General features: G+C 49.1%; 1 protein-coding gene across 1 annotated transcript; it reads left to right on the forward strand.

The window, feature by feature from the left end:
* Positions 1 to 1,962: 1,962 nt before the first annotated feature.
* LOC129850358 (rho-related GTP-binding protein RhoE-like) lies at positions 1,963 to 5,243 on the forward strand (the record flags this gene model as incomplete). Its single annotated transcript, XM_055916806.1, has 3 exons — positions 1,963 to 2,088; positions 3,426 to 3,560; positions 3,673 to 5,243. Coding segments are annotated over 3 exons (510 nt in total), but the record flags the coding sequence as incomplete, so codon positions are not given.
* Positions 5,244 to 16,664: the final 11,421 nt, after the last annotated feature.

The raw sequence follows: 16,664 nt of genomic DNA on the forward strand, positions 1-16,664 counted from the left end.
AACTGATCCTTACCCCCATCCTCAACATCCTCTAACTGATCCTTACCCCCATCCTCAACATCCTCTAACTGATCCTTACCCCCATCCTCAACATCCTCTAACTGATCCGTACCCCCATCCTCAACATCCTCTAACTGATCCTTACCCCCATCCTCAACATCTTCTAACTGATCCTTACCCCCATCCTCAACATCCTCTAACTGATCCTTACCCCCATCCTCAACATCCTCTAACTGATCCTTACCCCCATCCTCAACATCCTCTAACTGAACCTTACCCCCATCCTCAACATCCTCTAACTGATCCTTACCCCCATCCTCAACATCTTCTAACTGATCCTTACCCCCATCCTCAACATCCTCTAACTGATCCTTACCCCCATCCTCAACATCCTCTAACTGAACCTTACCCCCATCCTCAACATCCTCTAACTGATCCTTACCCCCATCCTCAACATCTTCTAACTGATCCTTACCCCCATCCTCAACATCCTCTAACTGATCCTTACCCCCATCCTCAACATCCTCTAACTGATCCTTACCCCCATCCTCAACATCCTCTAACTGATCCTTACCCCCATCCTCAACATCCTCTAACTGACACACTATTCCCTATATAGTGCACTTATATAGAGCGCTCTGGTCAAAAGTAGTGCACGATATAGGGAATAGGGTGTGTGTTAGGGCAGGGCAGGAGGAGGATGAATGGATGTTGATCCAACTAGATCGGCTTCTTCCAGATACTGCATTCCTTCCTGTGTGCGGGTGTGTGTGTGTGTGGTGGCTTCCTCTGGGCATGTGGAAAAGACCTCCCAAGAGTCCCAGCCACTTTAGACATGAAAAACTAAATTCCCCGGATTCTTTGGCAGCGCGGCTTTGTTACATGTGGGTAGCCCTAGACTTTAGTTTCCACAGCTGCTCACGTGACCCGGTCTCTCACCTTGATGTAAGCCTAAACCCCTCACCACTAAGCTGTTACAGAGATAGGGGAGGAGGGAGGGAGAGAGGGATGAAGGGAGGTTGGGATGGAGAGAGTGAAAGAGAGAGGCGTTTTCCTACACATGGTCCCAGTTTAAGGGGTTGGCATGGTTTTCTAGGTTTCTGCTTTCTCTGGAACTCTGGTCTGTCTCAAGAGAGAAGTAAGCTAGTCCTCAAACACAACGTATTGCTGCAGTCAGCGTAACGTCTGCATCTCTTCTGTTGATGTTCTTCCAGTGTGTATTATCTTGATGCTTAATGACTGTGTCCTTCGCTGTGGAGAAATGGTCTCTCATCACCAAATCATCTTCATCTCTATGACTATTGGATTTCCTGTGTGACTTTAAATCGGCTAAATCTGTCATTATCTGGTTTGGACAGGTTTGGATGGCCCATAGGATGCTAATGTATCCATGTGTGTTTTTTTACTCTGTCTCAATCTCTTACATCCACAGTAAGAGTGTTAGTTCTCTGTGTATTGTGTGATTTGTAGTTCTCTGTGTATTGTGTGAGTTGTAGTTCTCTGTGTATTGTGTGAGTTGTAGTTCTCTGTGTATTGTGTAAGTTGTAGTTCTCTGTGTATTGTGTGAGTTGTAATTCTCTGTGTATTGTGTGAGTTGTAGTTTTCTGTGTATTGTTTGAGTTGTTGATTTCTGTGTATTGTGTGAGTTGTAGTTCTATGTGTATTGTGTGGGTTGTAGTTCTATGTGTATTGTGTGGGTTGTAGTTCTCTGTGTATTGTGTGAGTTGTAGTTCTCTGTGTATTGTGTGAGTTGTAGTTCTCTGTGTATTGTGTGAGTTGTAGTTCTCTGTGTATTGTGTGAGTTGTAGTTTTCTGTGTATTGTGTGAGTTGTAATTCTCTGTGTATTGTGTGAGTTGTAGTTCTCTGTGTATTGTGTGAGTTGTAGTTTTCTGTGTATTGTGTGAGTTGTAGTTCTCTGTGTATTGTGTGAGTTGTAGTTGTCCGTGTGCTGACCTGTGCTTTGTTCTGTTGTTTCAGGGTCTCCGTACTACGACAACGTGAGGCCTCTCTCCTACCCAGACTCAGACGCTGTCCTTATCTGTTTTGACGTCAGCCGCCCTGACACACTCGACAGCGTAATAAAGAAGGTGTGTACCACAGGAGGTTGGTGGCACCTTAATTGGGGAGGACAGGCTCATGATAATGGTTGGAGTGGAATGGCATCAAACACATCAAACACATGGTTTCCAGGTGTTTGATACCATTCTATTGGCTCAGTTCCAGCCATGTTTATGGTCCGTCCTCCACTTGTGTGTACCTACCATTAGTCAACCTCTATAGCCTTTAGAATATGGACCTTCATGTGTTTTTCTTTTACCTCACTTGAAAGAAACTACATATACAGTTTTCATTCAATGAATTCATTTTAATATCCTTTTCACTTGACCTCCCCCAGAACGTTTTCCCAGTAATTACCAGTTTTCCCCAGTAATTTCCTGTTTTTTCCACTTAGCCCACTTAAACATCTAGAGAGTTGAGGTACAGACAGAGGTCGTACTGGGTTAGGGGGCGTTAGGGTGAGAGGAGGGCAGGGAAAGGAAGGGAGTGATTTTTAGTGTCCTCTGATGTGACTCTGCTCTAGAAAAAAAACATGAGAAGGTTCCGTTCCAAAACAGAGTTCCTTCCTTCCTCTGGGCCAGTTCAAACAATCACCTGTCTGTACAACACAGAACCTGATCCCTCAATGTCCAGCCAGCCAGCCAGCCAGTCAGCCAGCCAGCCAGCCAGTCAGCCAGCCAGCCAGTCAGCCAGCCAGTCAGCCAGCCAGCCAGCCAGTCAGCCAGCCAGCCAGTCAGTCAGCCAGCCAGCCAGTCAGCCAGTCAGCCAGCCAGCCAGCCAGCCAGTCAGTCAGTCAGCCAGCCAGCCAGCCAGTCAGCCAGTCAGCCAGCCAGTCAGCCAGCCAGCCAGCCAGTCAGCCAGCCAGCCAGTCAGCCAGCCAGACACTCCTTGTTCCCCAGACTGCATTAGTAGCAGATTATATCCACTGATTAAAGGCCATTGATCCCAGAGTGTTTATTGTGTTTGGGAGGAAACGTGAAGGATTATCTCTGGCCTTAAAGCCTCCGATACTGCATTCCTTCCTGGGTTCAACGCTGTGTGATGCAGCATGGTGACTGGAAACAGGAAGTGGCTTTGTTCTCCAGGAGAGGGCTCAGGTTCTGTCTGAAAAAAGTGTACAAGCCGTCAAATACTTGATACCTCCAGACCTTGATTCCTCAATTACTCCCTCTCAAAATCCATTGGAGGAGAGGCTCCAAGGTCCCTCCTCTTTTGTACTTCCTCATCCAATGAGCTTTGAGAGGGAGGTGAGGAATTGAGGAATCAAGGACAGGAGGAGGCAAGTATTTGATGGCTAGTCTGGACTAGCTCCCATTCTGTCTGGTCCTGTCCTCCCAGTCTCAATGACTTTCTCTGTCCTCCACAGTGGAAAGGGGAGATCCAGGAGTTCTGTCCCAACACCAAGATGCTCCTGGTGGGCTGCAAATCAGACCTGCGCACCGACCTCTCCACGCTGGTGGAGCTATCCAATCACAGACAGATGCCTGTGTCATATGATCAGGTAGGGTGGTTGTAGAGTGCATTTTCTTCAGATTTTGGGTCAATTCCATTTCAATTCAGTCAATTCAGGAAGTAAACTGAAATTCCAATTCCAATGTGTTTTCTTTCTACAGGGTTCCAACATGGCCAAACAGATCTCAGCCCCCTACATCGAGTGCTCAGCCCAGCAGTCAGAGAACAGCGTCAGGGACATTTTCCACGTGGCCACCTTGGCCTGCGTCAACAAGAACAACAAGAACGTCAAACGCAACAAATCTACCAGAGGCAACAAAAGGATCTCGCACATGCCCACTAGGCCCGACCTCGCGGCGGTAGCGTCAGACCTGCGGAAGGACAAAGCAAAGAGTTGCAGTGTCATGTGACCTGGTGGGCAGGGTCACGACCCTCAGCAGTGGGTTTGTAGGCTGGGATTGAAGCATGCAGTGAGGACAGGGGTTAAAGGTCAGAGCATAGTGCATTCTGGAACATTAGAGGGTGAGGCCCTTCCCTTCCTGCACTTTAAAGCCCTTGGCTTGCTGTCCTGGGGTGGAGTTTTGTATATGCATCATACAATGTAAATGTAGATGAAATCCACCGTATCAATGACAACACAATACTTTCAGTGTAGCCTGTCTGTCTACCATCCATCTCCCTTACATATCTTTTACCAGAAGAGGAAGCTATCTCTGCTTTGGGCCAATTAGCTGCCTTCCTTCCGGCGTCCCGGGAGGTAGTAACACTGTTTCCTCTTAGAGCTGGACGAGGAAGTGGTCATGGCCTTTCACAGGAAATTAGCATTTCCACAGGAAGTGATGTCACGTAGGAAAAGTTGAACGAGTCCCGGACATTTTTCTAAGGACTTCAGAAAGGATGTGAACAAGAGATCCACGCTGTACATGTAACTGTAAATGATGATTGGCTCACCCCCGTCTGTACAGCTCACCATGAGAGACTGCAGCGGTGCACTCTGGAACGCTGAAGACGAGCGGCCGTCTTGCACTGGATCAAAGATCTGGAGGTGACATGACACTGCGCACGCAGCACATCACCGTGGTTTCCATCAGCTTGTTTGTTTCTCTTCCTCCTTCTTGTGGTTGCAAGTCAAGTGTTTCCTGACCTAATGGTCCTGTTGTTCCAGTCATGTCTTTCCTGGATTTTGTAGAATTTACTGTAAGCCCATATGATTTAAACCAATGACCGTTGACATGCTAGGACTTCTGATGTGGTTGGCGTAATGATAGACAGGGTATTGTGATGCTGAACAGTTTATGGACGTGCCCTTTCAGCTATGCAACACCTTGTCAATCTGCTCTCAGCAAGGGAGGGGAACGGAATTAACAAATGAAGCATGACTTTGGTTGAAGGACGTTGTTCACTGGATATGTCTAAAGTATAAATGCACTTTTTAAAGATCAAGGCTTCGCTAAAAAGCGCCATGAATTCTGGTATATTCCAATGCCTTTATTAAACTGTTTTCAGAACAGCTTCTCCTAGAGCAGTATCATCAGCTAGCCTGCTAAGGCTTTCTGTTTCTGACATGAATGAACAGAAAGAAACGGTTGTTTGTTGTGTTTTGTCATTAGGTCATATCCCTTTTTTAATGTAAATGTTATGTCTGTGTCCCATTGATGTTGCTACAATATTTATTGAATTATATATTGTCCCTTTCAAATAAAAGCCTTTCAAAATTAAGAAAAAAAACACAGAATTGTATTATTTTTTCATCACATTGCATGACATGTATGAAATAAAATGTCATTCAGTTCCACAGACAAAGACCTGTGTCTCGTTGTCTGTTCTGGACTTTGCCCCTGTAGGCATGTTATACATACATTTAACTGATGTCACAAAACAAACTTCTGGTAGAAATATATAATCTTCAGGAGATGGAGTGAGTGGCATAACTTGAATTAAACCCAATGTCACACAGATGAGCTCAAATCAAATATCCGGGGGGCTGTCAGCCTAGAACACAACAAACTGTTTCCCTTCAATATACAACCCAGACAAACTGTTTCCCTTTAATATACAACCCAGACAAACTGTTACCCTTCAATATATAACCCAGACAAACTGTTTCCCCTTCAATATACAACCCAGACAAACTGTTTCCCCTTCAATATACAACCCAGACAAACTGTTTCCCCTTCAATATACAACCCAGACAAACTGTTTCCCTTCAATATACAACCCAGACAAACTGTTTCCCCTTCAATATACAACCCAGACAAACTGTTTCCCTTCAATATACAACCCAGACAAACTGTTTCCCTTCAATACACAACCCAGACAAACTGTTTCCCTTCAATATACAACCCAGACAAACTGTTTCCCCTTCAATATACAACCCAGACAAACTGTTTCCCTTCAATATACAACCCAGACAAACTGTTTCCCTTCAATATACAACCCAGACAAACTGTTTCCCCTTCAATATACAACCCAGACAAACTGTTTCCCCTTCAATATACAACCCAGACAAACTGTTTCCCTTCAATATACAACCCAGACAAACTGTTTCCCTTCAATATACAACCCAGACAAACTGTTTCCCTTCAATATACAACCCAGACAAACTGTTTCCCCTTCAATATACAACCCAGACAAACTGTTTCCCTTCAATATACAACCCAGACAAACTGTTTCCCTTCAATATACAACCCAGACAAACTGTTTCCCTTCAATATACAACCCAGACAAACTGTTTCCCTGTAACGGTCCTGACCTGTTTTATGTTGTTTTTTGTATGTGTTTAGGTCAGGGCATGTGTTTTGGGTGGGCAGTCTATGTTATCTGTTTCTATGTTGGTTTTGGTTGCCTGGTATGGCTCTTAATTAGAGGCAGGTGTTTTGCGTTCTCCTCTAATTAAGAGTCATATTTAGGTAGGGTGTTCTCACTGTTTGTTTGTGGGTGATTGTCTTCCGTGTTTGTGTATGATGTTACACCATATGGGATTGTTTCGGTTTGTTCGTGCGTTTTTTGTAGTAAGTACTTGTTCGTTCGTTCTGCGTGTGTTATGTCAGTTCGTCGTACTAAGTCTGTCTATTTTCGTTTTGTTATTTTGTTAGTTTATTCAAGTATAGTTTGTTTCGTTTTGTCTTATAAATAAAATTCATCATGTATTCACAACCCGCTGCGCCTTGGCTCGATCACTACTCCTCCTTTTCGACCGAAGAGAGAGAGGAACGCCGTTACAGAATCACCCACCATTCCAGAGCCAAGCAGCGGAGTAAATGGAGTAAGGGACAGGAAAAGAAGGAGCAATGGACATGGGACGATATATTGGACGGAAAGGGTTGCTACACATGGGAGGAGATCCTGGCTGGTAGGGATCGCCTCCCATGGGAACAGCTGGAGGCACTGAGAAGAGCAGAGGCTACCGGAGAGAGGAACCGGAGCTATGAGGGAACGCGTCTGGCACGGAAGCCCAAAAAGCCCGTAAGTAACACCCAAAAATTTCTTGGGGGGGGGGCTAAGAGGTAGTGGGCCAAGGGCAGGTAGGAGACCTGCGCCCACTTCCCAGGCTTACCGTGGAGAGCGGGAGTACGGGCAGGCGCCGTGTTACGCAGTAGAGCGCACGGTGTCTCCTGTAGGAGTGCATAGCCCAGTGCGGGTTATTCCACCTCCCCGCACTGGTAGGGCTAGATTGGGTATTGAGCCAGGTGTCATGAGGCCGGCTCAACGCGTCTGGTCTCCAGTGCGTCTCCTCGGGCCGGCATACATGGCACCGGCCTTACGCATGGTTTCCCCGGTTCGCCTACATAGGCCGGTGCGGGTTATTCCACCTCCCCGCACTGGTCGGGCGACCGGGAGCATTCAACCAGGTAAGGTTGGGCAGGCTCAATGCTCAAGAGTGCCAGTACGCCTCCACGGTCCGGTATTTCCGGCGCCACCTCCCCGCCCCAGCCTAGTACCTACAGTGCCTATACTACGCACTAGGCTACCAGTGCGTCTCCTGAGCCCAGTTCCTCCTCCACGCACTCTCTCTGTAGTGCGTGTATCCAGTTCGGTGCCTCCAGTTCCGGCACCACGCACTAAGCCTCCTGTGCGTCTCCAGAGCCCTGAACACACTGTATCTTCTCCCCCTACTAATCCTGATGTGCTTGTCCTCAGCCCGGTGTCACCAGTGCCGGTACCTCGCATCAGGTATAGAGTAGGCTTTGAGAGTACAGTGTGCCCTGTCCCTGCTCCCCGCACTAGTAGGAAGGTGCTTATCCTTAGCACGGTGCCTCCAGTTCCGGCACCACGCACCAGGTCTACAGTGCGCCGTATCCGGCCAGAGCCATCCGTCTCCCCAGCGCCATCTGAGCCATCCGTCTCCCCAGCGCCATCTGAGCCATCCGTCTCCCCAGCGCCATCTGAGCCATCCGTCTCCCCAGCGCCGTCTGAGCCATCCGTCTCCCCAGCGCCGTCTGAGCCATCCGTCTGCCATGAGCCTGCAAAGCCGCCCGTCTGCCATGAGCCTGCAAAGCCGCCCGTCTGCCATGAGCCTGCAAAGCCGCCCGTCTGCCATGAGCCTGCAAAGCCGCCCGTCTGCCATGAGCCGCTAGAGCCGTCCGCCAGACAGGAGCCGCTAGAGCCGTCCGCCAGACAGGAGCCGCTAGAGCCGTCCGCCAGACAGGAGCCGCTAGAGCCGTCCGCCAGACAGGAGCCGCTAGAGCCGTCCGCCAGACAGGAGCCGCTAGAGCCGTCCGCCAGACAGGAGCCGCCAGAGCCGCCCGCCAGACAGGATCTGCCAGAGCCGCCCGCCAGACAGGATCTGCCAGAGCCGCCCGCCAGACAGGATCTGCCAGAGCCGCCCGCCAGACAGGATCTGCCAGAGCCGCCCGCCAGACAGGATCTGCCAGAGCCGCCAACCAGACAGGATCTGCCAGAGCCGCCAGCGAGCCATGAGCAGCCAGAGCCGCCAGCGAGCCATGAGCGTCGAGAGCCGCCAGCGAGCCATGAGCGTCGAGAGCCGCCAGCGAGCCATGAGCGTCGAGAGCCGTCAGCCTGCCATGAGCGTCGAGAGCCGTCAGCCTGCCATGAGCGTCGAGAGCCGTCAGCCTGCCATGAGCGTCGAGAGCCGTCAGCCTGCCATGAGCGTCGAGAGCCGTCAGCCTGCCATGAGCGTCGAGAGCCGTCAGCCTGCCATGAGCGTCGAGAGCCGTCAGCCTGCCATGAGCGTCGAGAGCCGTCAGCCTGCCATGAGCGTCGAGAGCCGTCAGCCTGCCATGAGCGTCGAGAGCCGTCAGCCTGCCATGAGCGTCGAGAGCCGTCAGCCTGCCATGAGCGTCGAGAGCCGTTCAGTCAGGATCTGCCTGAGTATATCAGCCGGGACCTGCCCCTTGTCCCGGTGCTGCCCCTTGTCCCGGTGCTGCCCCTTGTCCCGGTGCTGCCCCTTGTCCCGGTGCTGCCCCTTGTTCCGGTGCTGCCCCTTGTCCCGGTGCTGCCCCTTGTCCCGGTGCTGCCCCTTGTCCCGGTGCTGCCCCTTGTCCCGGTGCTGCCCCTTGTCCCGGTGCTGCCCCTTGTCCCGGTGCTGGCCATTCATTTAGGGGATGTTAGTTTTAGGGTGGTCATTGGGAGGGGAAGACAGAAGCGGGGAGTGACTATGGTGGTGTGGGGACAGCGTCCAGAGCCGGAGCCACCACCGTGGTCAACTGCCCACCCAGACCCTCCCCTGGACTTTGTGCTGGTGCGCCCGGCGTTCGCACCTTGAGGGGGGGGTTCTGTAACGGTCCTGACCTGTTTTATGTTGTTTTTTGTATGTGTTTAGGTCAGGGCATGTGTTTTGGGTGGGCAGTCTATGTTATCTGTTTCTATGTTGGTTTTGGTTGCCTGGTATGGCTCTTAATTAGAGGCAGGTGTTTTGCGTTCTCCTCTAATTAAGAGTCATATTTAGGTAGGGTGTTCTCACTGTTTGTTTGTGGGTGATTGTCTTCCGTGTTTGTGTATGATGTTACACCATACGGGATTGTTTCGGTTTGTTTGTGCGTTTTTTGTAGTAAGTACTTGTTCGTTCGTTCTGCGTGTGTTATGTCAGTTCGTCGTACTAAGTCTGTCTATTTTCGTTTTGTTATTTTGTTAGTTTATTCAAGTATAGTTTGTTTCGTTTTGTCTTATAAATAAAATTCATCATGTATTCACAACCCGCTGCGCCTTGGCTCGATCACTACTCCTCCTTTTCGACCGAAGAGAGAGAGGAACGCCGTTACATTCCCCTTCAATATACAACCCAGACAAACTGTTTCCCTTCAATATACAACCCAGACAAACTGTTTCCCTTCAATATACAACCCAGACAAACTGTTTCCCCTTCAATATATAACCCAGACAAACTGTTTTGTTTCAAATTGCACCCAATAAATCATGAGAATGTACATAACTCACCCAGAATGTAGGTAAAAAACGTCATCTAGGTGATATTGAGATGTATGATATTATCACCAGTCTGTCCGTGGTGAGTGATGAATGCCAGTGGTGGATGATGTGGTTGAGGGAACACAACAGTAATGCTGCTTTAGGATCAATCAAAGTACAGATAATGGACTAACTAGATCATCTGTAGCCTGTAACACCCTGTAGCTCTGCAAATGAACAACAATCTACACTATTTCATTACAGCCACAAGAAACAATTGTAGATGAATAATGGTTATAGAAATTAGACATCGGTTCTTTAGTTCCTTCCCAATGCTTGCAATATTTCCATGTCTATCCAAGTCTTAGGGCCCCAGACTGGGGTAAGGGTTAAACACCAGACTGGGGTAAGGTTTGAACACCAGACTGAGGTAAGGTTTGAACACCAGACTGTTTTAGAGTTGAACACCAGACTGGGGTAAGGATGAACACCAGACTGGGGTAAGGCTGGAACACCAGACTGTGTTATGAATTGAACACCAGACTGGAGTAAGGGTTGAACACCAGACTGGGGTATGAATTGAACACCAGACTGGAGTAAGGCTGAACACCAGACTGGGGTAAGGGTTAAACACCAGACTGGGGTAAGGCTGGAACACCAGACTGTGGTAAGGTTTGAACACCAGACTGAGGTAAGGTTTGAACACCAGACTGTTTTAGAGTTGAACACCAGACTGGGGTAAGGATGAACACCAGACTGGGGTAAGGCTGGAACACCAGACTGTGTTATGAATTGAACACCAGACTGGAGTAAGGGTTGAACACCAGACTGGGGTATGAATTGAACACCAGACTGGAGTAAGGCTGAACACCAGACTGGGGTAAGGGTTAAACACCAGACTGGGGTAAGGCTGGAACACCAGACTGAGGTAAGGGTTAAACACCAGCCTGGGGTAAGGGTTAAACACCAGATTGGGGTAAGGTTTGAACACCAGACTGGGGTTAGGGTTGAACACCAGACTGGGGTAAGGCTGAACACTAGACTGGGGTAAGGCTGAACACCAGACTGGGGTAAGGCTGGAACACCAGACTGAGGTAAGAGTTGAACACCAGAATGAGGTAAGGGTTGAACACCAGACTGGGGTAAGGCTGGAACAACCGACTGAGGTAAAGTTTGAACACCAGACTGAGGTAAGGCTGGAACACCAGACTGAGGTAAGGCTGGAACACCAGACTGAGGTAAGGTTTGAACACCAGACTGAGGTAAGGCTGGAACACCAGACTGAGGTAAGGGTTGAACACCAGACTGAGGTAAGGGTTGAACACCCGACTGGTTTAAGGATTGAACACCAGACTGGGGTAAGGTTGGAACACCAGACTGGGGTAAGATTGAAAACCAGACTGGGGTAAGGCTGGAACACCAGACTGGTACACATGTTGAGGCCCTAAAGCCTTTTACACCTACAGTACACATGTTGTTGAGGTCCTAAAGCCTTTTACACCTACAGTACACATGTTGTTGAGGTCCTAAAGCCTTTTACTCCTACAGTACACATGTTGTTGAGGCCCTAAATCCTTGACACCTACAGTACACATGTTGTTGAGGTCCTAAAGCCTTGACACCTACGGTACACATGTTGTTGAGGTCCTAAAGCCTTGACACCTACGGTACACATGTTGTTGAGGTCCTAAAGCCTTGACACCTACAGTACACATGTTGTTGAGGCCCTAAAGCCTTGACACCTACAGTACACATGTTGTTGAGGCCCTAAAGCCTTGACATTTCATTACATTTCATTATAGTACAACGGTCTGATTTTCATTTTCACTACAGTACAACGGTTTGATTTGTTTGATCTTAGCTAGCTACATAGCCGTCTTTGCATCAAACATAATTGTGTAGTTATTGAGGTTCGCCAGCCAGCTATTTTCGCCCTAACGTAACGCAACGTAGCCAACACTGCTAGCTAGCCAGCTTGCCACCGAATAGCAGCATTGTAGAAACGAGTGCATTACAACGGAACGACTTGATCAGTGTAGTGTTGGCTGACTACACAGTTGTCTTTGCTATCTTTGATTTGTATTTGTTCGATCTTAGCTAGCTACTTAGCTGGCTACATAGCCGTCTTTGTATCGGTGATAATTGTGTAGTTATCAAGGTTCGCTGAGGTTCGCTAGCCAGGTATTCTCGCCCTAACGTAACGTAGTCAACCCTGCTAGCTAGCCAGCTAGCCACCGATTAGCAGCACTGTAGAAACGATTACATTACAACGGAACGACTTGACTTGTGTAGTGTTAGCTAGCTACATAGTTTTCTTTGCTATCTTTTTATCTAAGATAATTGTGTAGCTTTGAGTAATTATCGGTTAGCTAGCCAGCTATTTTTCGCCTGCCGCGCTGCCGTCCTCCTACCTAGCCAACACTGCTAGCTAGCCAACTTCTACCGAATAGCAGCACTGTAGAAACTTACATTACAACGGAACGACTTGATTAGCGTAGTGTTAGCTAGTTGTCTTTCCTGTCCTTGTATCCATGATAACTGTGTAGTTTAGAGAAATTTAGTGAAATTGTCGAGGTTACCTAGCCAGCTTCACTTTCAACAACGTAGCCACTGCTAGCCAGGCTACTTCACCAGCCAGCAGTACTATATCATTTTAGTCAATAAGATCTTGTATTTTATTCTTATTTTTTTGCAACGTAAGCTTAACTTTCTGAACATTCGAGACGTGTAGCCCACTTGTCATTCTAATCTCCTTTGCATTAGCGTAGCCTCTTCTGTAGCCTGTCAACCATGTGTCTGTCTATCCCTGTTCTCTCCTCTCTGCACAGACCATACAAACGCTTCACACCGCGTGGCCGCGCCCACCCTAACCTGGTGGTCCCAGCCCGCACGACCCACGTGGAGTTCCAGGTCTCCGGTAGCCTCTGGAACTGCCGATCTGCGGCCAACAAGGCAGAGCTCATCTCAGCCTATGCGTCCCTCCAGTCCCTCGACTTCCTGGCACTGACGGAAACATGGCTCACCACAGATAACACTGCTACTCCTACTGCTCTCTCTTCGTCTGCCCACGTGTTCTCGCACACCCCGAGACCTTCTGGTCAGCGGGGTGGTGGCACCGGGATCCTCATCTCTCCCAAGTGGTCATTCTCTCTTTCTCCCCTTACCCATCTGTCTATCGCCTCCTTTGAATTCCATGCTGTCACAGTTACCAGCCCTTTCAAGCTTAACATCCTTATCATTTATCGCCCTCCAGGTTCCCTTGGAGAGTTCATCAATGAGCTTGATGCCTTGATAAGCTCCTTTCCTGAGGACGGCTCACCTCTCACAGTTCTGGGTGACTTTAACCTCCCCATGTCTACCTTTGACTCATTCCTCTCTGCCTCCTTCTTTCCACTCCTCTCCTCTTTTGACCTCACCCTCTCACCTTCCCCCCCTACTCACAAGGCAGGCAATACGCTTGACCTCATCTTTACTAGATGCTGTTCTTCCACTAACCTCATTGCAACTCCCCTCCAAGTCTCCGACCACTACCTTGTATCCTTCTCCCTCTCGCTCTCATCCAACACTTCCCACACTGCCCCTACTCGGATGGTATCGCGCCGTCCCAACCTCCGCTCTCTCTCCCCCGCTACTCTCTCCTCTTCCATCCTATCATCTCTTCCCTCTGCCCAAACCTTCTCCAACCTATCTCCTGATTCTGCCTCCTCAACCCTCCTCTCCTCCCTTTCTGCATCCTTTGACTCTCTATGTCCCCTATCCTCCAGGCCGGCTCGGTCCTCCCCTCCCGCTCCGTGGCTCGACGACTCATTGCGAGCTCACAGAACAGGGCTCCGGGCAGCCGAGCGGAAATGGAGGAAAACTCGCCTCCCTGCGGACCTGGCATCCTTTCACTCCCTCCTCTCTACATTTTCCTCTTCTGTCTCTGCTGCTAAAGCCACTTTCTACCACTCTAAATTCCAAGCATCTGCCTCTAACCCTAGGAAGCTCTTTGCCACCTTCTCCTCCCTCCTGAATCCTCCTCCCCCTCCCCCCCCCCCTCCTCCCTCTCTGCAGACGACTTCGTCAACCATTTTGAAAAGAAGGTCGACGACATCCGATCCTCGTTCGCTAAGTCAAACGACACCGCTGGTTCTGCTCACACTGCCCAACCCTGTGCTTTGACCTCTTTCTCCCCTCTCTCTCCAGATGAAATCTCGCGTCTTGTGACGGCCGGCCGCCCAACAACCTGCCCGCTTGACCCTATCCCCTCCTCTCTTCTCCAGACCATTTCCGGAGACCTTCTACCTTACCTCACCTCGCTCATCAACTCATCCTTGACCGCTGGCTACGTCCCTTCCGTCTTCAAGAGAGCGAGAGTTGCACCCCTTCTGAAAAAACCTACACTCGATCCCTCCGATGTCAACAACTACAGACCAGTATCCCTTCTTTCTTTTCTCTCCAAAACTCTTGAACGTGCCGTCCTTGGCCAGCTCTCCTGCTATCTCTCTCAGAATGACCTTCTTGATCCAAATCAGTCAGGTTTCAAGACTAGTCACTCAACTGAGACTGCTCTTCTCTGTATCACGGAGGCGCTCCGCACTGCTAAAGCTAACTCTCTCTCCTCTGCTCTCATCCTTCTAGACCTATCGGCTGCCTTCGATACTGTGAACCATCAGATCCTCCTCTCCACCCTCTCCGAGTTGGGCATCTCCGGCGCGGCCCACGCTTGGATTGCGTCCTACCTGACAGGTCGCTCCTACCAGGTGGCGTGGCGAGAATCTGTCTCCTCACCACGCGCTCTCACCACTGGTGTCCCCCAGGGCTCTGTTCTAGGCCCTCTCCTATTCTCGCTATACACCAAGTCACTTGGCTCTGTCATAACCTCACATGGTCTCTCCTATCATTGCTATGCAGACGACACACAATTAATCTTCTCCTTTCCCCCTTCTGATGACCAGGTGGCGAATCGCATCTCTGCATGTCTGGCAGACATATCAGTGTGGATGACGGATCACCACCTCAAGCTGAACCTCGGCAAGACGGAGCTGCTCTTCCTCCCGGGGAAGGACTGTCCGTTCCATGATCTCGCCATCACGGTTGACAACTCCATTGTGTCCTCCTCCCAGAGCGCTAAGAACCTTGGCGTGATCCTGGACAACACCCTGTCGTTCTCCACCAACATCAAGGCGGTGGCCCGTTCCTGTAGGTTCATGCTCTACAACATCCGCAGAGTACGACCCTGCCTCACACAGGAAGCGGCGCAGGTCCTAATCCAGGCACTTGTCATCTCCCGTCTGGATTACTGCAACTCGCTGCTGGCTGGGCTCCCTGCCTGTGCCATTAAACCCCTACAACTCATCCAGAACGCCGCAGCCCGTCTGGTGTTCAACCTTCCCAAGTTCTCTCACGTCACCCCGCTCCTCCGCTCTCTCCACTGGCTTCCAGTTGAAGCTCGCATCCGCTACAAGACCATGGTGCTTGCCTACGGAGCTGTGAGGGGAACGGCACCTCAGTACCTTCAGGCTCTGATCAGGCCCTACACCCAAACAAGGGCACTGCGTTCATCCACCTCTGGCCTGCTCGCCTCCCTACCACTGAGGAAGTACAGTTCCCGCTCAGCCCAGTCAAAACTGTTCGCTGCTCTGGCACCCCAATGGTGGAACAAACTCCCTCACGACGCCAGGACAGCGGAGTCAATCACCACCTTCCGGAGACACCTGAAACCCCACCTCTTCAAGGAATACCTAGGATAAAGCAATCCTTCTGCCCCCCCCCCCTTTAAAAGATCTGATGCACTATTGTAAAGTGGCTGTTCCACTGGATGTCATAAGGTGAATGCACCAATTTGTAAGTCGCTCTGGATAAGAGCGTCTGCTAAATGACTTAAATGTAAATGTAAATGTTGACACCTACGGTACACATGTTGTTGAGGTCCTAAAGCCTTGACACCTACGGTACACATGTTGTTGAGGCCCTAAAGCCTTGACACCTACGGTACACATGTTGTTGAGGCCCTAAAGTAGTACTTAGGCTGCGTTTTCACAGGCAGCCCAATTATTTTTGCCGCTAATTGGTCTTTTGACCAATCACATCAGATCAGATTTTTTTCACATCAGATCTTTTTCAGAGCGTATCTGATTGGTCAAAAGACCAATTAGTGAAAATGAGATCAGAATTGGTCTGTCTGTGTTAACACAGCCTCAGAGTAGACCACAGGTGATGAGGGATTTTAATTGTGCCAAATGGCTTTTTTACAGGTCTTTCACAAATCATTCATAGTCCTCAGTTGGGAAGTTGTATGTTATAGTCCTCAGATGGGAAGTTCTATGTTATAGTCCTCAGATGGGAAGTTCTATGTTATAGTCCTCAGTTGGGAAGTCTATGTTATAGTCCTCAGTTGGGAAGTTCTATTTTATAGTCCTCAGATGGGAAGTTCTATGTTATAGTCCTCAGATGGGAAGTTCTATGTTATAGTCCTCAGATGGGAAGTTCTATTTTATAGTCCTCAGATGGGAAGTTCTATTTTATAGTCCTCAGATGGGAAGTTCTATGTTATAGTCCTCAGTTGGGAAGTTCTATTTTATAGTCCTCAGTTGGGTGGTTCTATTTTATAGTCCTCAGTTGGGAAGTCTATGTTATAGTCCTCAGTTGGGAAGTTCTATTTTATAGTCCTCAGTTGGGAAGTTCTATGTTATAGTCCTCAGTTGGGAAGTTCTATTTTATAGTCCTCAGTTGGGAAGTTCTATTTTATAGTCCTCAGTTGGGAAGTCTATGTTATAGTCCTCAGTTGGGAAGTTCTATTTTATAG

This window comes from Salvelinus fontinalis, unplaced genomic scaffold (genome assembly GCF_029448725.1).
Source record: "Salvelinus fontinalis isolate EN_2023a unplaced genomic scaffold, ASM2944872v1 scaffold_1958, whole genome shotgun sequence".
NCBI classification, from domain to species: Eukaryota; Metazoa; Chordata; class Actinopteri; order Salmoniformes; family Salmonidae; genus Salvelinus; species Salvelinus fontinalis.